Raw genomic sequence first — 23045 nt, forward strand, 5'->3', positions numbered from 1 at the left:
TATGCAGAAGGTGTACACTGGTGGCTGGAATATTGCTATATTTGGATGATTTTCGGACTCCGATCAAATTTCAGCCACTGTCCACTAGATTTCAGGAAGTCCGGCCCTCCAAGCATATCACATGATCTCCATGGGCTCGCGCGCACAAGTCCTTTTGATTGCAATCACTGTAATCTGATCTCTCTCTCTCTTGCTCTATCCTTGCTGTCTGATCTCTGCTATATTTCAGCTGCTGAGCCTCTCCTGCTTATTCTCAGACATCTATTTCACTGCTTTTGTATATTCTACCATGCACAGCCAGTCCAGGAAGCGCGCACAGTCTGCTCAGCCTGCCCATCAGACCTCTACCCCACAGTCTGGTGTCAGGCACTCTACCTCCAATCTGCACTCAATCCCGGAGGAACTTACGACCGTGGGTACAAGCCAGGACTGGCATCAAGCTTTCAATCTCGATCTGGCTGATCAACCGATCAGGGGAGGAATCTCATACCGTAGCTCTGCGCCACCGGCTTACTCCCCTGGCCGAACTTCGCAAAAGGACAGACCTGGTATGTTTCTATGTTTTTAATAGTGAAAACATTTGTCAAGTAAGCAACATTTCATTTGATATGTTGATGACAGACTCTATCGTGCGTTTGTCGATGCCTCACATGACCCCCCAAGAAGATGCTATGTCGCAATCGACTCCGAGTGTGGACGAGATGATGGATGTGGATGATTGGAAGCAGTTCCAGTCGAGGGGAAGCGGAGAGGACAGGGGGAGCCTTTCACATAGAGGTGCGTATGAAGATGCCGATGAAGCTGGTCAGTTGAAGGGGGAGATTCTGGATGACGACTCGGACCGAGGTGACATGTTCATAGTAAATCGCGATCACACAGGAAGCCCACCTCTGTCCAATGACGAGTCAGAGGAGACTGATGAATTGGATAATACCGACGAGGAATCGGAGGAGACAATCCACCAGCCGCAGAGCTATACACCTGTGTCAGATGTCAAGGAGGACATCGAGGAGGGCATCAAGGAGGTCGTCGAGGAGGAGGGCAAGGAGGAGGACAAGAATGAGAATGAGGACAATGATAAGGATGAGGACGAGGACGAGGACGATGATGAGGATGAGGACAATGACGAGGACAAGGATGAACGAAGTGTTCCTGTCCAGCCCTCACCTGTCTTTCAGAGCCGCCCATCTCACAGAGTCATACGCAGGCCAAAAGGACGTGCATCTGCTGCTAAAGTGGATGCCCCTCGACGCCGAAGCAGTCGACTCTTGGCTGGTCCTGTAGTGTCTACCGCTGCCACTATTAGTGAACGTGAGCGCAGCGCACTCACCCCCGATCCAACTACACCTCCTCCTACTCACCCACCGAAGCGTCAATGTCACAAGGTCTTTCAGACGGCACAGAAGTCTGTGGGGTTGCCGACAGGTGAACGTGGCCCACTTGACAATGGTGCATTGTTCAATTTTCGGCAGTGCATCTTTATTCTTATGATATTAGCCTCTGGAATGTTACAAGCCTCCGATGACCTGCATGTGGTCTCTCAGCTGCCAAGCCCGGTGTCAGTTGTTTCCAATGTCATCTCCAATTCTGACGTGGTGTGTTTTCTCTCTTCAACATATGAGTCTTGCTGACTCAATGCACCTAGTATTGCTTTCTCTGCCAACAAGGTGGAGACTTGGTCGACTGTGACCATCCTAACTGCGGCAGAGCTATTTGCTTGCATTGCATTCCAGATCTCCAGCAGTGGAATATGACTGAGCAGATGCAGTTTGAATGTCCGGCCTGCGCTACAAAGCATGGCGGTGGTGCAATGCAGGTATACCATGTAGGTTATATGCATTCTTTACTCCCACAGAAGCTGATGTTTGAGGGTTATCAGGGCCTGTATAGTGTCCAATCTGCGGAAAAACCTTGGGTACCATTGACGAAAGGTCTTCAGATTCTTGGCAAGCCTGAGATATCACAGACCGCAAGGTTGGATACCTCATCTTTGGTTTTGGTTCATCTGCGCCTGCACTCGCTGCCTGAGTATGGTACCATCGCCAATCTTCTTCTCCTGTGTCACTAGCTACAAGCCTACCCGCATGCTAATTCTTATTTATACACACTCGCACGACGACACCGGTGACTTGTTTTACAGCAGCCACTGGGTAGGCACAATTGATACTGTAAGTCTCTCATGACCAATGGGACCTTGCATTCACTGATTCATCACAGTTCTTCAAATTTGTTGTCTGTGAAGACCTGATGGCGCTCTCCCGAGAGGTGCTGACAACATTTGCGCTGCTGGCTTGTGGTTCCGTGGTGTCAAAGGCAGCTCCTGGGGAAGACTTGGTCACAGTTTGTACACGGTACGGTCTTCCCATTACCCTCCACTCGATATTAGCATTTTTACACATGCACGATTTAGCTACAAGCTCCCCCGGGTTTTGGCATTCACAGCACCGGTGCTGTCTTCTATCAGTGCAGCCCCCTTCTTTTTTGGATTCGTGCGCCGTGTGTTTATTGAAGGAGCCACTGTCGGTGACCTGCTGATGAGCGAACTTCTCGCCAGTTCAGGCCCATTGGGCAGGCACTCCAGGGTCATTCTCTTAGAAGAAACCACTCAGGATCGTGTCATCAGCCGTGGTGATGCGACGACTGGTGATTTGGATAAGGCCAGGCGTAAGCGAGCATGGGCAGAGTCCTACAAGCTGACCATCTCAGAGTACATCTGGGATCATCCCAGGATCAGCCCCTATGGCAATCGGGTTCCAATGCAGTGTGACACTTGTCTTCGCTTAGGCACTTTCATCTTCTTCGATCGTAAGGGCACTTCTCCCCAGACTCATTGCTATCACTGCAAGCATTGTCATGCTGAGTGGAGCTTTGAGCCTCCGCAGGATGGCAGGCTTCTGAAGGAGTTCAACCAAGGCGCCTGGGTGAAGGTTATTCAGCAGTAGTTTAGGACATATCATACCGTGTCTTTGTTACCCACTCCTTTCCCTTTGTACGATATCAGTTGTTGTCATATGCTTTCGATTTCTTGCCCACCACTTGCCCTTTATACGATATCAGTTGTTGTCATATGCTTTCTGTTTCTTGCCCATCGCTTACCCTTTGTACAATATGTGTGGTCATTGTATGCTTTCTTTTTCTCCCTAAATGTGTTGTCTTTGTACAGTATCAATTTTTGTGGTTTGCTTTTGATATGAATTTTGCGGTCTGCGTTCAATATGTCTGTAGTGATACAATATGAAAACTACACGGATGAGTTGGTCAATGTTTTCTCTCATTTCGGTGGAGAGACTCTGACATAAAGCAACCTTGGAGGATGCACTGCAGTCATAAGGTCACATGACTGTGGGAAACTCGTGATCATGTGACAACTTTGCATGATGTGCTGGCACTGTGCAATTTTTTATAATCCTATTTTCATTATCTGATGACTTTTCAAGGCGGAAGATTTCAACATAGTCTTCCTCAATCACATAAACGTTGTTGGCATGCACAGGAGCATAGATTGTCCGATGAAAAAGGTCATAAAACAGCTGAGATGATAAAGGGGTATTTTAGTCTGACAGGCTTACCTCCTTTTCTTTACTGACGTGAATTCTGTGTGCAGTGCACTGACACTTGATGAATTTCTGTGGAAGAGGTTATCGGAGTTGCTGAGGGAGGCTACTGGTTTTTATAATACTCATAGGCACACTGCTCCAGTCGCTGACATTGAACGCGAGAGAATAAGGTTTGTTTGATTCCATGATCTACATTTGTGTTGCTTATGATCATGCAGAACACACCTCCAGCAGCAGGCATTGAAGGAAAAATCCCTTATGGCTCAACATGTGAGTTTCACATCCGCACCCCATGCCGTGGAGCTGGACCATATTGTCACTGTTGTTGCCTGTGCGCTTCTGAATCCCAGTTTGTCATTTTTGCTTGTTTCAATCAGATGCATATTGATTTGCCGTGTTACTAAGTTCATGTCGATTGTTATGTGACGGACAAGGGAGTGCTAAAGAAGAATGGCAAGCAGGACTGCCAAGGACCAATGCTAGTCATCTTAGAGCCTGCAGTTATTCTGGACACGAACAATAAGGTTCTTACATGATATCTGCCAGGTATCTTGGGACAAGCATGTATAGTAAGTCTTCTCTCTAACTGCTGTCACTTGCTAATATAAGCCCTAGAATGACTACAACAACGCGACTTGTGGAATAAACCAGTTCCTTCAGAGAACGGTTTCACAAGGTGAAAACTTTCGGACAGATGCAGATCTGTTCATTGCAGCCCCCAGTGGACGGTTCAACCCAGGCTCTCTGGACATCTCTGCTGGATGGTTTGCACGAGGACATAATGTGAGTTTGGACATCAATGCCACATTTATATGATCTGAGAAGAGTATGTATGCTTCAGACAAATCTCGTTCCATCTGTCTCATTACGAAACGAACCGGTCGGTAATTGGCTGGAGAGGACCTCATTTGTTGAGCAGTTGCTGAATGCAACTTTATGCCTGATAAACCGGCCACTCTATTTTGCAGGCATCTCTAGCAAGTTGAAGATTCAGCATGAGGATGTTCTACAGCAGACGCATGAGAATGTTCAACGGTGGCTCTCAAATTTCACAGCAATGGGGATTATTGTGAATCGACGGACAATTTCTCATCGGGATGGCAAAGTCTGGCATGCATGCCTTGATTTATTGGCCAGTGTGGGTACTCATAAATGGGCAGTGCTTCAATTGGATGATCTGCAAATGGAGCTGGGTTACTGCCCTGGAACATTGGTAGGAATCTGAGGAAGAGTTTTAGAACATAGCTGTGATGCATGAGAGGGAGGTGAGAGGATATGCATAGCACACTATATGCGCTCGGCAGTATTTGAGGCGTTAAAGATCAACAAAACCTCATGGGTAGAATATGGGACATATCTCGCACTGATGACTCCCCAGTATGTAGTGCGTCAGGGGTTCTAGCAGATACTTCACAATTAGTTTACTCTTAAATTGAATTCAGTGGCACTGAATCATTTGATATGAAGGATATTGGTCTCAGAATGTGACAGCAAAGGACTGCCCAACTCCTACACAAACCCTGAAGGTGGTCTGACCTGGCTCATTACAGCCGATGGCATCACATGTGACGAAACCTGTATATATACACTGGGTGAAGGCCTCAGCTTTAAAACTCCTATGTGTGAAGGAAATTTTGCCCTTTCTGATTAAAACAAATAGAGGATGCTACTCGGCTGAAGCCAAAGTGTGGAGAATCCTATATAGGATACAAATTTCAAGAGTCTCGGCCAAGACCATTATTTTTAATAACCCTATATAGGGCATCCTCAGCCAATGCCATAGTTCAGAAGACCCTATATAGAATAGAAATTCGACTACCTTCGGCCAAGGCCAACATCTGTGCAAGAACTATATAGTGTATATTCAGCCAAGGCCAAAATTCAGATATCTCTATATAGGTTGAAATTTGATGACTCTCGGCCGAGGCCACCATTTCCACAAGAACTATATAGGATATCTTCAGCCAAGGCCAAATTTCAGACAATCCTATATAGAATGCAAATTTCTTGACCCCTGGCCGCAGACACTATTTCCACAAAAAATCTATATAGGGTACTCTTGGCCATGGCCAAATTTCAGGAGATGCTATATAGGATCAAAATTTCATGTGCCTTGGCCAAGTGGACCATTTACACAAAGATTCTATATAGGTCCACTTGGCCAAGCCCAACTGTCTGCAAACTTTATATAGGATTGGAATTTTATGACTCTTGGCCAATGGCACAATTTCAGCTACAATCTATATAGAGACATGGCGGCCGACCCCAAAATGCCCGACAACCTATATAGACTTCAAACTGCGCCTCCCTTGGCTAACTCCCAAATATGCGACTCAGCCTATATAGCCTATTTATCTTGGCCAACCCTATATCTCCATCCTATATTATATTCTTGGCCAACACTCAGTTTTATGGAAATTTACACAAAATATTCCACCTCGGTTATATGGACATTTGGGTATATATTGGCTGATAGGTGTGCTGCGCAGAGTATGGACTAAATAACTCATCTCATTGATAAGTTGCCACTGATCCAACATGCTGCATGTTACAGGACATTTTGTCGGAGAAATGTTTTTGAATGATACACAGACAAGGAAATATCTTTTTCTTTTTCTATATCAAGGATTAGTATCGAAAAGCATCTGCACCACTTCCAAACATTTTTTGCACCTTTTTTTAGACATTGTGACCTGTCATTGAGGTCACTCCAAGTGGAAATGTGGTGAGTTGCACCTGGTGTATCTTACTCAACTGAGCACAAATTTCGTCCTGATGAATTTGACAGCCCACTTGATGCAGCCGAGGTCGGCGAACGCGATATTCTAACTTCCGGTTCTTTTTTTGGGATCTTGCGGGTTAATTATGTGAGCATTTCAGTGATGTTGTTCAGACAATGAACCGCCGAACAGTGAAGCTGTGATACGGTCTTCATTCTTTGAACGCTCCTGTGCAAAGTTTCTCTCCCTCAGCCCACAACTCTCTCCTCGGCCGTGAGCTCATAACAGTTTTATCTCTCATCTTCTTCGACTAGCACGTATTGACTTCACATTGGGTGAATAATTACGAAGTAATTCCATGGACTTCTCGGTCATTTCTTTGTTATGTGCTATTGGCGTTGATGGCCTTTGTGGCTCAGATCATTTGACTTTGAATGAACCGACTCACAGAGGCCATCGACGCCAACATGACTATTGACCAAAGCGACCTAGTATCGGAGTGATGAGCATGGCGTATAAAAGTTCTATTTTCAATGCAGTGTCTCTCCCATCCCATCTACCCTCTTATCTCCCATGTCATGGTTTCTATCTTGAGTGTGAAGTCATTGGCTTTTTGACATCCTCAAATGCACGTTGGCATACTGGCGCTAGCGACGTGCGAGTTTTGCTAAGGTCTCGGTTTTGCCTGCGGCTAGGGTGAAAAATCTGTGGGAAGTTTATCCTCCATTGCACGTACTCGCACACATCTTGTTCATTCCATATCTGCTAATGTATGTGTTATTATTCTTCAAAGTAGTTACTGCGTTGGTTCCGTCTTCGCGTGGATTTACAATATTGTGAGGACTGATATATTTTGCAAGCCGTCCGAGCAATGTTTTGAGCAGGTCAGATTTAAACACTTTCGGCATTTTGAGGTGTTGTCATCGTGATTCGCAATGAGATGTTGATATATTCAAATTCTTCCCAAAATATCCGCACAGCACCTCTACCTGTTCCACTTTCGTTACAAATGCAGCAGACTGCCTTATGTTTGCGGTGCATGCTCCCTCGTGCTCCGAAGCTCCTGGAATTTCTGACATTTGTTGGCAGAAGCTGCGGGTGGCGTTCTTGATCTCATTATATCTGCTGCTCGCTCTACCCTGTGAGAACTCTTATTTTATTCTGTTGAATACTTGTACCGTCATTCCGGTGACACCTACAGGTATCCAGACATTCGTCGGGTCTTCTTTGGTGCAAGCCCATCGTACTGCAGAATACTCAGCAGATGCAAGGCAGTGCTCTGCACTATGCATCCTCTGACAGAGTATGGTAACAACGCATGGATCTTCACAGTCATTATATCAGCTGATTCTGTGGTGGAAGTCTGAACGGTATGATTTTTTTGTGAAAGTTGTTTATTAAGATGCACAGGCACGGTCATCATAGGTAGCCATGCGTAGTCTTTGTATGTGAAAGATATCGGTTGCTACATTTCTCTTCAACTTCTCTGGCTATACAAGAATACCGACGTGTGACGTAATGCTGGAACGAAGTCTGCTCTGTTATTTTCTGTTTTTGAAGTGTCCTGAAATTGCACGCAGGTTGTGCGGACTCTCTTACGCGCTGTCCAGAGCTGTATAGGAATTGTTTTATCTAAGTACTGTTGTCCAGTTCTTGTACCTTCATTATTTAAGAGAGGTACATGTAGCGCTACATCGACATCGACCACAACACTCACGCAGGCTGGTGAAGAAATGAATATGCTTCTACTTCGTTCATTGGAACACGCTCCAAAGACCGGTCTTGTATGCCGCTGATACACCACCAGGGGAAAGCTGTGTAGAATGGATGAAATTCACCACTAACATCGGGGTGCCACGTCTTCGGACAGTTTGCCCTGAATCCGAGGGAGAGATAACGAAGGGAAGGAATACTCTTTGCGATGCACATGGGCCATACATCCCTGATCGCGTCACGATGCATGCTGTCCAGGATGTCTATTTGCAGGCAGATGATGTCTGTGGAGGCGAGAATCTGAGGCACATTGTCCTGTCAATTGAATTGAATAAGCTCCATGTTCTGAGATCGGATAGCAAAGAATGACTCACGATCCAGGTCTGAAGGCACGATCGGGAGGTATACAGTTCTATCCTAAGAGCACGCAGCCTTGGCACTGCTTGGACAACGTCCTGCCAGAATGACAGATCGTTCTGGGTGCTCGCCGCGAAAGATAGCACGATGGGCGACATATTTCGCAGTGCTGATACAATGTCCTGCTGGTCATCTATTCGTCACCCTTTCCCCGTATTCAAGTCCAACCACTGCACGGAACATTGTTGCCACGTCTTCAGTTCTGAAGGCTGACCGGACACGGTATCGAGCCCCTCCCAGTAAATCGCACCCTCCTTGTTAGCATAGAGTACATGCGCTCTGCCACGCAGCACGCGGATGTTGGGAAATGCATGAACCAATGCAGAAAGTGGCACCTTGCTGTTCGTGACAGACAAATCGCACACTGTATGCCACTGAGGTCCTGTGAGTACATTCAACTGCCTTTCTCGTTCCGTAAAATCAAACCCAGATAGGTCCAGGAGAGCCAACCCCTCAAGCAAAGGCTGTTCTGCAAGAAAAAGGAGCAGAGACATTGACTGGCCGTGCAATGAGGTTAATGCCAGTCTGCTTAATGGGCTGCGCAGCTCGCTCAGCACATCGAGGAGCCAGTAAGCAGACCAGTCGCGCAGCTCGAGCATTTTCAGACACGGTAGCGCGGATATTGCCGGTATAAATTGCGACTCGTAGGACTGCAGCCGTCCCACTGGCCCGATGAAGAGGCTCCAGAAGTTTGGGGAAGTGCGCAATTGCATTAAAAGATCTGTGATGAGTGCTGACGGGATTTGATATTTCCAGGATCCTTCGAGCAAAAGTTCTAGTGACCGCAGATAAGACAAACGGCTTGGCGACGCTGGGAAGACTGGGGTGGCAGTGGGCTCTGCAAGTATGTATGAACAGAACTTGTGGATGGTATCATGACTTCCGACAATTTTGACGTGCGACAGAGCTTGTTGCACCGCCATCGTATGTAATCCTCGGGTAGTGACGGAAAGCCTGAGGGCGTCGCGCATCAGTAGATACGAGATGATGGCGGACAAGACATCGTAGTTCAATGAGAGAGCCTCCATTCGTTCTGAAAGGCTTTTGTAACGCAAGTTTAGAGAATGACAATTAATAGGAGTCCTGCAGGAAGAAGGCCGAGCATGAGTGCAACATCATGACCAGTAAAACTACGCTGCACCAGGGGGAGAAAGTTAGGATTGAGTCACTATTCTACAGATTCTCGATGAAAGAGAAAGGTATGCAATGAGGTGGGTATAAGTTAGTGGTTTATCCTGACAGCCTGAGAACAAATCTGCTGACTTAGTGACAGTGGCCAATGCCAACAGGCCGAAACAACAGCGTCAGAGAATGACAAACTGCTGGAGGTCGTCTTCAGCACGCTCTATCTCTCTAGTGTGTGATATATATCAAGGCCAAGCTGGAAGCCAAAACCCAGAGACGTATGCAACTGTTGAACTTACTCGGAAGTATCCGAGTATTTGGCGCTGGTGATCACAACTTGAACCGGAGATTTCCGAATTGCACTCACCCATGTCTTTTCTTCCTTGCTCAATTGAAGGCTGCCATATAGAATTTGGTGTTCTCATGCCGTAACGACTTCAGATTAGACACTACGGGATTTGGTTGTACTGGAAACATCAATATCAAGGTACACTGGCACTTGGGCCCACTCACTGAGAAGCATTTGACTGGCAGAGTACACGACGAGCTCGCTTACCGCTCGCGCTAGAAAGGAGCCATCAACACAGTTTGAGATTATCCCTGGTTGTATACATACGATAAGCGGCACTCGCCAACTCGTTGCTGCGTTGACTGTTTTCTCATTCCCCAAACAGGTCGCGCAAGCTAACCACCATATCTACGCCTTCAGCTCCGAGGTTCTGACTTTCAGGTTCATGTGCTCAGCCTGTACAAGAAGCATCACCGTACATGAGAAGAATCATTCGAATTCCAAGCATTGGCATTGTCCTGTCGAGCGCTTCTCATTATAACAACATCTGCGTCCCGTCTCTCTCTACTTACTATAAAAATTCTGTAAGAAATATGCCCGCTGTTTATTACCCAGGTTTCTGCTCCTCCAGTTGACAGACGCCGACGAACGATTCGTTGCCTAAGATCATATTATCCCGTTGACTCAATTACACAAAACATTATGCTGTATCGCTACGCTGGAGAAACCACGGCCACCGGTAGAATGGGGCACCGCACACACTGGCAGCACCTCATCGTTGACCTGCCATGTAGGTTCGGGTTGGAGACGAAGGGCACGTTCCCATACGGAAGTTCTCTACTAAAAAGCACAGCTGGGACCGTTGCTCATTTACCATTCGGACCCGGCGATCGCATGGAACCAACCTGCCTTCTGAGTCCCTGTAATATTTTTCTCGACGGCGGGCGGAGCCTGCAGTCACCAGATATCCATTCGGGCGCGGATATTTTCGTGGTCATCGGGATAAGCACCTCGGGGTACGCACCTCGTCTTTGTCGATGGAAACTAGTGCGCCTTGTAGTCTTAGTACACTTATATTATCTTTATAAGCAGTCACGCAGAACGAAGATATGTTCAGCAAGCAAGTAGAGTAGAGCATGGTGGAAGTTCAATGGACTACCACTCAATTGTACCGTAACACCACGCATAGGCGTCGAATCTTAGTCGAATCTGCTCTCTGCAGCAATACCAGGCCAGCGTGAATGGCGAACATATCAAAGGTTAGAATGGGGTAACAACAACGTGAGCCGGACGTAGACAAGAGCTCTCAGTGGTGTAAATTACCCGACCTGGCATATATATATTTCCATATTCATGAGAAGACCCCGGCGGACCAAGGTGGAAGCTAATGTACAGATATGAGTAGGAGCGGGAGCTGTGACCGGTGACCATGGGAGAGCGCGAGATGGTATCACGCAGAAGCCAGAGCAGCAAACCCACCAGAAAACATTTATGAGATACGGAACAACAGAGCAGAGTAAGATGACGCGAGAGCAAAACAAAGACATCATAATTCAGCATAAGGAATGACCGTGTGGCGCATGGGCGGCAAACATAAAAGAGTACGAAGATTCCATAGGAGATGAAGAAAACAGATATGCCAACTTGGACGAGATGAAGAAAAGGGCGGATTCATCCCGTAAGACAATCCTGGGTCCTCTAGGTCCCGCGACGAGCTTGGGACCGCAACGACGCTGACGACTATGATGACACAAGTATAGAGAGGTGAGCATCTTAACAAGGTTATAGGACTTATGAACTGACCTTGAATCTTCCAGTCAATGTTCTAACAAAGTTTCCATAGCCCTTTATTCTTTCCCCCTCGTCCATGATGCGTTGGCCGACATTATCGGGGGTGAGTGACTCCACGTTGGTTAACGCGACGTTAGGAACGGAGGTTGAGCGTGATGCAGGAGACGGTAGAGAAGTTGAGGGGTGTGCAACTGGTGACTCTCGAGGACTACTCTGAGTAAAAACAAGGGAGCTGTGGGCGGAACCGGCTGAAGAGGATCTCCGCATCTCCTGCCTGAGTTGCTCAATCTGTGTGGACAGAGCTGTAACTATTCGTAGCTCTGATTCCTTGATTGCGTCCCGCAATGCGTTCCGCATGCGCACTTCGGACTGATCGATAGCTGACCTCAATTGGCCATCGAGGGTGACGATTTGCGCGCTCATGTCGTTGAACCGTCCATCTACATAGTTCAACATACCGACGTTGCTGTCCCTGAAACGCACTCCAAAGTCGTCCGAGGGAAGCGCCGCAACGCCAACTTCGCGAAAAAAATCAGGGATTTAAGTTGTAACTTGTAGAAGCCTATGCAGCAGATGCGTACCCTGCCTCGGAAGACCAGCACCGCCGACTGGTGCAGTAGGACTTATCGGAGTTGCCATGAAGGATGAAGAGCTATGAGTATGAGTAGATGGTGGTTGTGGCGTAGAGCCACTTGAATACCAGCTAGTGTGACAGCTGGTTGCTTTGTTTGGCAAGTGTTGTATACGAAGAACCACGATAATTCCCATTGTTCCATTGTCTATTCTGCTGCTGATTTTCGGGCATATATTTTTTACCAAGTGACTGTGAACATGCGTGTACATGCTCAGAACAACCCGATATTAATTGTACATTTACAATATCGGGCGAGTGCACAACTTGAAGCTGAAGTTGGAATGCGCGCTACTCAAACATAAATCTCAACATCGCAAGATGGTATCCCTTCTCAATCAGATTCCTGTCGTCTGCGCCCTCAAACGGCCGCACACTCCCGTGATTTACACCCGAGGGAGGAAGGCGATCTCAGTGGCAGCAGGTCTTGAATCCTCTTCTGGCGCTTGCTCGTCTCTTCTGCAGAAGGCGGTGCACGCTTTCACTACAACGCCCGAGCCGCTGTCGGGTGTACCATCAGGTCAACCTGCGGTCAGTCCACACAATGGACGTCGTTAGCTCACTTTCGTCCCGAACGACGAGCAGGTACAGATCATCTGGGTTCACCGTACGTGAGAAATACGAGATACCCATAACGCGCTCGAGCCCGTTTCCCCCGAGGTCGGCCGGGTCTTGGAGGGCCTGGAGTACAGCACTGAACACGCAGGAGGACGCCTACGGCGAAGAGGTGGTGTGGCACCGGGTTGGCGAAATCGACGCAAGCCAAGATGATCTGTGCATCCACGAAATGGTCAAATTCCCTGAGCATTTCGAGAATGCTGATCGGAGGAAAATCATGTGCAACTGCTAGATTTCGGTCTGCTTCGATTTGGTACGATAGTCCTCCTTGTGCGCCGAGCCTCTTCGATTTGGCCCGACCTGGGCAGGTGGAGTTTTGACTGGGGTTGAAGGCTTAGAAAGTTACGGGAGACCTTGGAGAACAATAAAGGCCAGCAACGATTCGGAATTACTGGACGAGATACATCCATGCAGCTAAGGCGATCCCGATCGCCCAGGACCTAGTGCATTTTGCTCGGTAGCCCATTACTCAAAAGAGAATTTCATACAGGTAGGAATAGCAAATCACAAGTGCTAGCTGGCCCGAGTAAAAAAGATATTGCAACGGAGAGTAGAGTCGCGCCAGCAGGCGAACTACAAGAAAGTAACGCGCGCCCGCGAGCAGCCCTCCTAGAGAACGCCTAATCAAGCAGAGGTACAGCTCTGTCAAACGTTCCGATCCCTGTCTGCACGTTTCAGGCTGCCAGGTAAGGCCATCGCGCACGCACCTGCAAGCCGGTAGTCTGACACCATGGGACGGAACTAACAGCTAGGAGTCGACATAGCGCGCACAAACGGATAGTAATTCGATACCCAGAATTCGAATACGGAAGCGGAGACTTCACCAGGAGAACGCGCTATTTTTGCGGAATGAATCGCCGTTTGTGCCAGATGAATGCGTCGCTTTCGCCATCAGATACTGACTCCACTATCACCCATAGTACCCAAGTAAGTAGGTCGGGCACCTACAATATGCACTGGCCAAGACATCCGCAAATCCGCGCAAACATTCCAGAAGAGCATACCTATTTGAAAGTACCGAAGTAAACAGAGATGCAAGGATGCCGAAGAGCGGTGCACGTCAGAGCATATGCTCGTTGCCAGGCTGCAGCGCCGTGTTGATGCTTTTCATTCCGCAAAGCACGCTGGTTTGCATAGCACCATAAGGGAGGAAACAAAACTGGTGCCCAGATACTAGATAGCGACAAGCCGGAGGCCGTGGAGAATAGGCCAGGCTGGGGCGAGCCGTGGAAGAAAGCTCTCGTTCGGAACATGCGCTGGCTATCCGCCTCGGATCCGAGGTTCGAGTGTGCTCGCTGCGACCGAAGGCGCGTTGCTGGGAGGGCTTGTTATGCTAGACAAACGTACAGACGTTGAAGATCACGCAGTAGGGACAAGTGATTGACGGGATGCAATATGCCAGGGGAATGACAAGAGCAGTTGTCAATGGCCAGGAGGCGGTGAGAAATTGTTGTCGGATGTTGGTCATAGCTTACAGTAGCGTTGCAGATAGGGGACAGATGGAGGCGGCTTGGCTCAGTTGAAGAGGAGGCGCCGAGATGACCCGAGATGGGACCGCTCACGTGCTGGTGGATTTTGGCGCAAGTCGTCCCCGTCAGTGCCAGAAAAAAGAGCCCGGTCCAAGCCGTCTCCAAACGCTTTCCCCCTGAGCTGCTCGCTCGCTGCCATCAACTCCCCACCACCCTCCACGTCGACAAGCTGGCCCACGATCTACGCACCTACCAGTTGTGCGGGAGCTCTGCCTGTGCCACACACTAACACCCGCCAGCCACCCCATGAAGAGCTGTCTGAAATCCCCACCGCTGTCGCCGGAGCAGAGTCCGCCATCGTCACCCAGCGGCTCAGGCTCGCCCTTGCGGTATCTGCGCCCTCACCCACACAAGACGGTGTCGTTCTGCTCTGAAGACTGTCTGGAGGAGGTGTTCGTCGCGGACGAGTGGGATCGGTCGCCCGCGCCAGTGACGCCGCGACTGTCGTATCAGTGCGTATCAGTGTCTCTCCGTTGTGATCCTTATGTTGCTCGTCGTGTTCCTCGGGCCCAAGGCTGTTCGACTCGGACTGCTGCTCGTGTGCTCAGACGCCGGACTCGAGTCAAGTGTGCTTGCCTTTTACGGCCGCGCTGACCGGTTCGGCATCGCCGATGCGGCCGGCGCGTACTCGACGTCATGGCCCGGGAGCCAATGGCGTGCGCGGGTGCAGGTCTCCTGACCTCCGATCCTAATTTTCCACCGTTTTCCCGGCCGGCTTTATGCTGTTATGTCCGGAATTCTCCCAGATGCGAACACTTATCCAGAGGACGGCTCTCCGAGGTTTCCTGGCGCACGCGTGTGAAGAGCTCGTCTGCTGTGTATTGCCTCTGCAGAGATGGTTTACTGCGTGCAGTGGCGATGCTAGCGTTGTCAGTGTTCGAGCACCACCTTCAGACAGCGACGCCAAGAGCGGGCAGCGTACGGGGCCGCTCTTGTCCCACCTGTATTTTCAGGGTCGAAAGTGCAGGGGTACCTATTCTCAGTGCGATCGTCCTAGGCCTAGCCTTCATCCTCAAACCCCGCATTCTGGGGTTCATGAGATGAGTGAGCGCGTCCTGCGCATTCTTTTCATCGGCCGTATTATCTGGCACGGGGGTTACACGCGACTGATAACTGCTCTCGTATATGAATTCGACAGAGACGTCCTCGAGTTGAAGCAGCTTCGGCTCTCCCTTCCCCGTACGCCCCCATCCCCTTCCTTCCGCCAACCCTTCACCACCTCCCTTCCCGACGCCTACGCGTCTTCGTCCTCGGAAAATTCAGATTCGTGCTCTGGTCTGTCTAGCGCATCGTTCCCGGTCTCGCGGCTCGCCTCCCAACCATCGCAGACACCATCTCGTTGGAAGAACCGTCCCCAGCCACCCATTGACCCCGACATCCTCCCCTACCTCGACGCAGTCCCTATCCGCCTCCTGCCCCTCCTCGACGCTTACTCGCCTACTCCAGAGCCCGATACCGTCCCTACATCCGCCCCGGTATCCACGTGCCCCGATCGAAGCGCTTCTTCCTTTCAGCCCCTATCCGTCCCTCCGCCCCAAGTACCACCACCACGCATTCCCCCCGCCATCCACGTACCCACCTTGCCCCAAGAGCCAACGCGGCCAGCCTCGCCGTCCGATTCGCCCACCACTCCAACGAGTGTACTCCCGCCCCCGCGACGCACTCTCAACTTCGCGTTCCTCCCTCTGCTCCCCGTTGATCCCTCCCCTCCCGTACCCCTGCCTGTGCTCACACTTGAACAGACACCCAAACCGAAGCGTTTGTTCAACATGACGTTCGTGACCCTCGCTGCGCCTGTCGAGCCCTCTATTTCGTCCACGCCTGAGGTGCCCCCATTTGTTTTCCCGCCATCATTAGAAACATCCGCTTCTAACCCGCCCTCGCCGATCCCCACCGCACGGGTCCCGCTGATGCTGACGCTCCCACCCCAGCCCAGGTCCACCGCGCCAACGCCGCTGCTCTCGCCGTCTTCCCCTGACGTGGATGCAGACACCGATTCCACCGTCGATACGGACACAGAGAGCGACGCACCGAGCACGGGCACGGCGGAAAGCATCCCGTCCCCCACCGAGTCTGAGCCCGTGCCGTTTCCGACAGTCGAGGACGGCTACTTCGCGTACGCGCTGCAGGAGCTGCGACTCGGGGACGCTGGGGAGAAACTAGGACTTGGTGACGTGGAGGACGAGGGTGGGAAGCGGCGAACGCCTGCGCCCGGCCCCGGGACAACGCCGCCACTGTCGGCGCTGTATCCCTCCCCCCGCTCGCAGGCGCAGCACCTGCGCGCGATCACAAGCGCTGCGCTGATCCCGCCGTCGCCGTTCTCGCTTGGTGCGCCGGCGATGATGAGCAAGCGCATGTGGGGGTGGCGGTTGAAGGGGGAGGACCGGGTGCAGGATGATGAAGAGGGTGAGGAGGGGATAGGCGGGGAGGACAGAGAATGCATGATACCGCCGAGCATTACGCGCCGATCGAGGCAGGTGGATGTGGGCGTGCGCGCGTAGATGCGGCGTGTTGGTTTGGTTCTGCGAACTTTGGGACTAGGCGCGTAGATCTCTACCGTGCGCACTCTCTGTCTCGCTCTGGCTTGCGTGTTACCGTCTGCCAGTTTTCCTCCTTCCGCATTGCCCCTTACCTTTGGCTCTGCACACCCATACCTCCATACCTCACATACCTCTCCCATGTCCGTACGACTCACCCTATTCCTACCCCACGCCGCATCCCCGTCTTCGTCCCCACTATTATCGCCTCTCCCCGTCTTGCCGTATTCTACCCTCTCTACCTTAACCCACGTATATCTCATGCCCATGCATGGCCCGCGGACCTACGTACAATATTTCTATTTCTGCCTGCGCACGCGTAGATGCCACATAGACTCGCTTTCTCGGATCTATTTTCGTTGTTCGTTGCACGGTGGACTCTGCGGTGTGTGGACTGATGCTCGGACATTCTGTGGGTCTTGGTGCGCGTGCTGATCTCAGCGTCGGCGCGTACGTCCTGAAGGGTAAGTTTTGAGGGAAAAGTACCCAGCTCGACGAGATGGGTGAAGATCGGCGTTGCATAGGCAGCGTGTCGAAGCGTTTCTCTGCATCGTGTCGCTGATGCTTCTAACCAAGACGACTGGGGTCGAAACTAACTGCTAATATGATAGTAATATCCATACACTATACCAGAAAACTCGCTGGTGTACCAAGGGACAAATTGCGTCGCAGTTCAGAAACCTCAAGCCTCAGCCTGAGTATCGCGTACACCTCGATGAGCTGTTGAAGCGCAAGCTACTTGTATTTGCTCACCACACGAACTAAAGTCAGACCGGCCGACGCAACGCCGGCAGTGCTGGCCCAGCCATCCCTAAACCTCTTCAGCTGCAAGCTGTCGGAAACCTCCAATTCGTCGTCCAGTGAGCCTACATTGTGGCCTGTGCTGGTGATGGGCAGCGAGGCGAATGAGATAGGGTCCAGGCGTTGTCGATCCGTGGAGGATCGCTGGACACTAGTGTGCATCGTAGCCCAGGCCAACACGGATGTTGATGAGCATGAACGCAATGCCAGACACGGGCGCCCATGCGTCCTCGACCAGGAACGCAAGGTTATTTCTGGAGGTGTATGTCTCGTAAGAGATTATGAAGAGCACAGTCCAGAAGCTAGATAGGACCATCGATAACTGCGGGTCAGTTACACAAGCCCACAAAACGCTGAGAAGGGCATACACATAGAGGACCGCGCTCTCAATAAATACGGAGAGAAACCACTGCAGGCAAGCGTCAGCGACCATGAACGTACATGTCACATTCACAGCTCGCCTTCAGACCGCGCTTCTCAGACTGTTCAACAAGTGACATCACTTGTGAATGAACGCGCCATAGTCGCCATATGATCAACACTAAGTGGAACAACAGCATGTCAAAACTATCAGAGACTTCTAGATGTCTTACCACAGCAAGATAAATTCGTGCTGTGTATTATTAGTTCATATAAGTGCAAATTAATGCATTGTCAAGCGGAGAGCACAGAACAAGGGTAGACACATACCACATAGTTAGACTCCAGGTGCTGTCTAGCCATGGGTCGATATGTGCAGTGTCGAACGTTGTTTGGCCTACCTGGTGCGCTTCTGTGTATACAACAACCACGCAGCATACTGCGCGCCGGCATTAAAAAATCCGGCTATATGGGAATCCGAAAACCGACTTACCGATTGAGGCGATGAAGGTGCACAACGGAAAAATGATAACATACACGTTACGACTCCAGGTCATCCAAAGACGGTATAACTGCAGGAAGTTTCATTCTGAGCCCGAGCTTTGGCTCTGAAGAAAGCAAATGGAATAGACGCTTACCAGCATAGTGTCCCCAACTGCTAGTGACGAAAGCCAAAAAGCGATCTTGATAACGTTGGGTACCACCATAAGACTGTAGTACTCCTTCGGAGCTGTACCATCCTTATAATAAATAAAGGCTGAAAATGAACGATACACAATCAGGATCCAATTCTATCCCGCAGGGAGAATATGAGTCATGTTTCCTCCGCCTTCATCTCGAGAAAAATGCAAATACCGCGGTGATAGTAATGAAGTATGCAATTCCTCCAATAAATAACGGTTTCTTCCAGATAGTCAAGGAGCGGGAAGAGCTGGCACGGGCCTGACGTTCGCGTTGCGCCATGAGGTATGTGGATGTGCAAAACAATACGAGGAAGACACCATAGAGGAAGGCTGAGATGGACACCGAAGCAAGACTGGCGGAGACGAGTGAGATTTGTCCCATGCTGCCAGGACCGGACACGATAGTACAGGGGGACAGATGCAGCCAAGTCTATACATAGGTAGGTGACTTGTTATACATCACGGACACTGTTGTGGTCCTGAATCTTGTTTGAGTAGGAGTTCACAGGTGCTTTGACCGCAGTGAGGCAATGCAAGAGCGCTGAGCGCTGATAGGCTGACGAGGCGTGGACAGTAGAATCATTTATGTTTAAAACAGGCCCATCCTGCCCAGAACAATGAAGCTATGTAAATCATACCAACTGCCAGCGTCACAGGTTGAGGCCAGCCTCATTGTGATGCGACGGTATGCGTATGACCTAGCAAAGAACCTGAGAAAGTGACAATTGGGAATATTGAAGAGACTGGGCACCAGTTCTGTGTCAATGATATTTAAAGTTGCGAACCTCGCGTCCGATCGACGCCAACCCCTCGAGCGCTAGTCCCAACTTACATGCCGCTGACTTTCAATATAATACCACGCCAAACCGTTTTACATATGCATTGGATTGATTATTCTTGTCGCAGGTGGGTATTCTTGGCCTACAATATTCTGTACAACCTTCATTTTTGCGTTTCGTGCATTTGCATGACGTGATTTTACGGATGGGTTGAGATATGTTTTCCGGGACGTATGTGAGCAACATGGCAGTTCGACTGAAAGAACTCAGGAGATGCAGGCCGACAAAGTCACCTAGATTGGCAAGATAGATCATGAATGTTGAACACGGTGGGCGCGCGAATGCTTGGATGGACATCTAACGCTTCTTCTGATTACATACAGTATACTACAATGATTGGATCGACAGATGGATGGACGGATGGACGGATGGATGGATGGATGGCAGAGGGAGCTTCCCACTCTCTCGAATGACTCGGACGGTGAATATACAGTGATAAGATACAACAGTTCGAGCAGAAAGCGAGGACGCACTACGCAGTGAATTCAAGCAGTGGAAGGGTGCCGGGCAACCCTGAGCACCTTACGATGCACAGTATCCGAAAGCCAGCCAGAATCAGAACCTTCGTCCGAAGCCGAGCCCGGTCTCTGACCTGGACAAAAGCTCTGATAATCTCTCCGTCAGGCAAGCCGAAACTTCTTGGAGGACGTCCGCATTGACTGCAATATTCTTCCCTTCTCTTACACAGCCACTTGCCCACGAAAAACCCGGTAGCGCCCGTGTTGCGTCTGGTCTGCCATTGGATCCACTTGTCAACTAAGTCGTTCCAAATTCTTTGTTGTATGCATCCATCCACATGGCGCAGCATAGGCAGCTCCATCTGCTGCTCCCAATAGCCTACTGCGACAAGCATCTGATGGTGTGATGAGATGCAGCTGTAGATGGCGATGACTGTGTACTGGCTCGGAAGTGGAGGATAATCCGTAGTTCAGCATGGATACAAGTGTTGATGATGCGCAGATGTTCCCAATTGCTGTGCATGTCAGGGAACCATTCTGCGAGGGCGCGCACGGTAGCATCAGATAGAGTACTCTCCAACTGAAATCCATGCCGCAGCAGGGCGGCAGCACCTCCAAATAGTCATTAGAGATACTGAACTGTCCCTCTCCGGAGCCTACGAAGCTGTCCTTCATCCAGCGACAAGGAGTCTTTCCATCCGGGAACATTCGATTGGCCTGCTGCATGAGCAGTGTGATGCCACCGACGTATTGGCAGACTTGGTCCAAACACCGCTTCAACCTATACGCCCTCATCCTGCGCTCCCAGTGCCAGAAGGTTGTATCGTCACAAAGCTGCTTCAGGAATCGAGAGCGTACTAGGAACGGCTGTGCAATTTTGCACAGCCAGATATAGACCTGCATGGAACTTTCGGTTTTTCCTTCCTCTGTTTGGAAGGCCAATAATGCCTGGAGCTCGTCAACGATATTGTCGAACATGGCGCGGAACGAAGGTTCCTCATGGCGCGGAACGAAGGTTCCTCATCCCCGTATCGATCTCTGTGAAAGTCGGTCGTGTGGCTTTGTCACTGTACGAGTATGTTCTGTGTCAGTCTCTGTCAGTCTCTAATATTGATGCATAATGTCCGACGATGGTCGGATGCAGGTGGCGTCGTCGCGGGGCTCCCTCTCCAGCGGCGCGATGGAGCGTTGGGATGGGGCGCTGACCTTGCCACTTCAAGTTGCTGGTCCTGAAATTTGGGCGATGCCGGAGCGAATCGTGTTCCGCGCTGACCACTGCGAAAACGCGAATACTGTACTTTGTTCAGCGGAGAGACACTGGCAAGAGGGATCAAGATGATGCTGAGTCCGATGGGGGCTCCGATCCCTCTTCCTGCAGTTGGTTAATGTACCGCCCTTGTCTGTCGCAGACAGGGGAGATTAATTAAGCAGCTGAAGGAGCAGTCATGGGCTGACGTAGTATATATACTAGCAACGGTTCTACGTGCTGAGCATGAGTCTGAGCCCAGGACAACAAGTCGATGACAGCAGAGCGCGAACCTCTGCCACGTCGTAGACGATGATCGCTGATGTTCGATTCAGCTGACGCACCCAAGCTGATCTCTTCATCGTACGGTGAGGTAGATACAAGATAGCGAAGGGTGCACAGGTCTGCCTGCCAGGTGATGTCCCTGTCCCGCGATCTCCCTGTTCGTTGGTGGAGGTGGAAGAGTGACGAAGGTGGGAGCATCTTGCATGTGGTTTGCGGCCACCGACTCACGCCTACTCACGCTCACTGCGAAATCACATACTTCGATGAGCGTAACCACAATCCTCCAGCGAACGTGCTATGTTTTTCCTGCAAGCAACCACCAACTTGCTGGTGCGTGATACAGCTATTTGCTGAATGAATTGCTTCAGGGGGACTTGTCCACACATCATCCCGACGGAGGCATCACAATTTGATCTGCGTCCGCCCCTTTTCCGCCCGGAAGCTTTCTTGCGGCGGGTCCTGAATGGATTGGCTACTCGCTATATAGGCTACGTGGTAAAAGTCGCTGGCTCCTAACCCCCATTGTCGCCGAACAATATGAAGAAAAGCTGTCTCAAGCAGAAGCGATCGTCGTCCCCGAACCCAGACATCGCACTCCGCAGTAGTCCTACATATCGCCGCAAAGCCGAGGCTTCCAGTCCTGCGAGGGAAAACAAACGTGTCACGTTCCGCGAGGGCGCTGAGGAGGTGTACGATGCGGACGACGTGGACCGCACGCCTATACGGATGCCGAGACTCACGACGCTGTACGTCCCGGTCTTTCTCCCTATCCGATCCAGGCTGAGTGTATTCCCCGTGTTAGTGATATCATCGAGATGATGGACCTCGGTGTAGCATTGCAGCCGTATATCGTGGTGAAGTTGGTCTCGAGTGAGCGCCGTTGTTCAAGGAGGAAGCCACGTCGTTGAGGGAAGTCGCGAGAGTCTTACGGTCGTAATTCCGAGCGATCTGTAGACCGATGAGTTTTTTTCACCTTGTTGGCATAATTCATGTTGCGTCTTTTTTCGTCTGTGCATCTCCCAGGTTGTAAGCTATCTTTTTTGTCCACGCTTGCCGTCGTCTAGCCGGCGGATGAGCGAGATCGCTCTTCAGTAGATCTCGATTGATGTTGACCTTCCAGCTACACTGACTCTTCTCCGTTGAGCCTCTCTGCAGCACGAGTCGTCTGGATGACTCAAACTGGGAAGCTACGTTGCCTTGAAATTATCTGAACGTTCTCAGTTTTTTTTGCTTAACTCTCTATTAGGGCTCAAACCCGGTGACAGAGAGATATTCGGGGCTAGATTGCAATAGAGTCAGGCGAAAATAACAATGGAAAAGAAGGATCGCAAAGAGTCGTCTTAAGGCCCTCCCTCGCTCTTCAAATCAATAAATGTGCTAAACTTTCTCAACTCCAGGCCATTCATCTAGGAGTGTATAGTACACTGTCATATTTTCTGTGTCTGA

General features: G+C 50.2%; 5 protein-coding genes across 5 annotated transcripts; 3 read left to right on the forward strand and 2 right to left on the reverse strand.

Moving 5' to 3' along the window:
- Window positions 1-289: 289 nt before the first annotated feature.
- SCP_0901850 (hypothetical protein) lies at window positions 290-2942 on the forward strand (the record flags this gene model as incomplete). The annotated part of the gene is made up of 8 exons (XM_027761418.1): window positions 290-548; window positions 622-1449; window positions 1498-1595; window positions 1646-1825; window positions 1880-1974; window positions 2069-2168; window positions 2218-2351; window positions 2411-2942. The coding sequence occupies 8 exons, from the start codon at window positions 290-292 to the stop codon at window positions 2940-2942; spliced, it is 2226 nt and encodes a 741-aa protein (XP_027617219.1).
- An 8577-nt stretch (window positions 2943-11519) lies between these two features.
- SCP_0901860 (hypothetical protein) lies at window positions 11520-12251 on the reverse strand (the record flags this gene model as incomplete). The annotated part of the gene is made up of 3 exons (XM_027761419.1): window positions 11520-11561; window positions 11625-12130; window positions 12194-12251. 3 exons carry the CDS (start codon window positions 12249-12251, stop codon window positions 11520-11522), a joined length of 606 nt encoding a protein of 201 aa, XP_027617220.1.
- A 2385-nt stretch (window positions 12252-14636) lies between these two features.
- Window positions 14637-16891, forward strand: SCP_0901870 (hypothetical protein; the record flags this gene model as incomplete). Its single annotated transcript, XM_027761420.1, has 2 exons — window positions 14637-14842; window positions 15529-16891. The coding sequence occupies 2 exons, from the start codon at window positions 14637-14639 to the stop codon at window positions 16889-16891; spliced, it is 1569 nt and encodes a 522-aa protein (XP_027617221.1).
- Window positions 16892-17879: 988 nt separating this feature from the next.
- On the reverse strand, window positions 17880-18623 carry SCP_0901880 (hypothetical protein; the record flags this gene model as incomplete). The annotated part of the gene is made up of 7 exons (XM_027761421.1): window positions 17880-18030; window positions 18097-18137; window positions 18190-18269; window positions 18322-18341; window positions 18419-18439; window positions 18490-18527; window positions 18582-18623. The coding sequence occupies 7 exons, from the start codon at window positions 18621-18623 to the stop codon at window positions 17880-17882; spliced, it is 393 nt and encodes a 130-aa protein (XP_027617222.1).
- Window positions 18624-22136: 3513 nt separating this feature from the next.
- Window positions 22137-22507, forward strand: SCP_0901890 (hypothetical protein; the record flags this gene model as incomplete). Its single annotated transcript, XM_027761422.1, has 2 exons — window positions 22137-22345; window positions 22402-22507. The coding sequence occupies 2 exons, from the start codon at window positions 22137-22139 to the stop codon at window positions 22505-22507; spliced, it is 315 nt and encodes a 104-aa protein (XP_027617223.1).
- Between the last annotated feature and the right edge of the window lie 538 nt (window positions 22508-23045).

This window comes from Sparassis crispa, assembly GCF_003851025.1.
Source record: "Sparassis crispa DNA, contig_000008F, whole genome shotgun sequence".
In the NCBI taxonomy this organism is placed as follows: Eukaryota; Fungi; Basidiomycota; class Agaricomycetes; order Polyporales; family Sparassidaceae; genus Sparassis; species Sparassis crispa.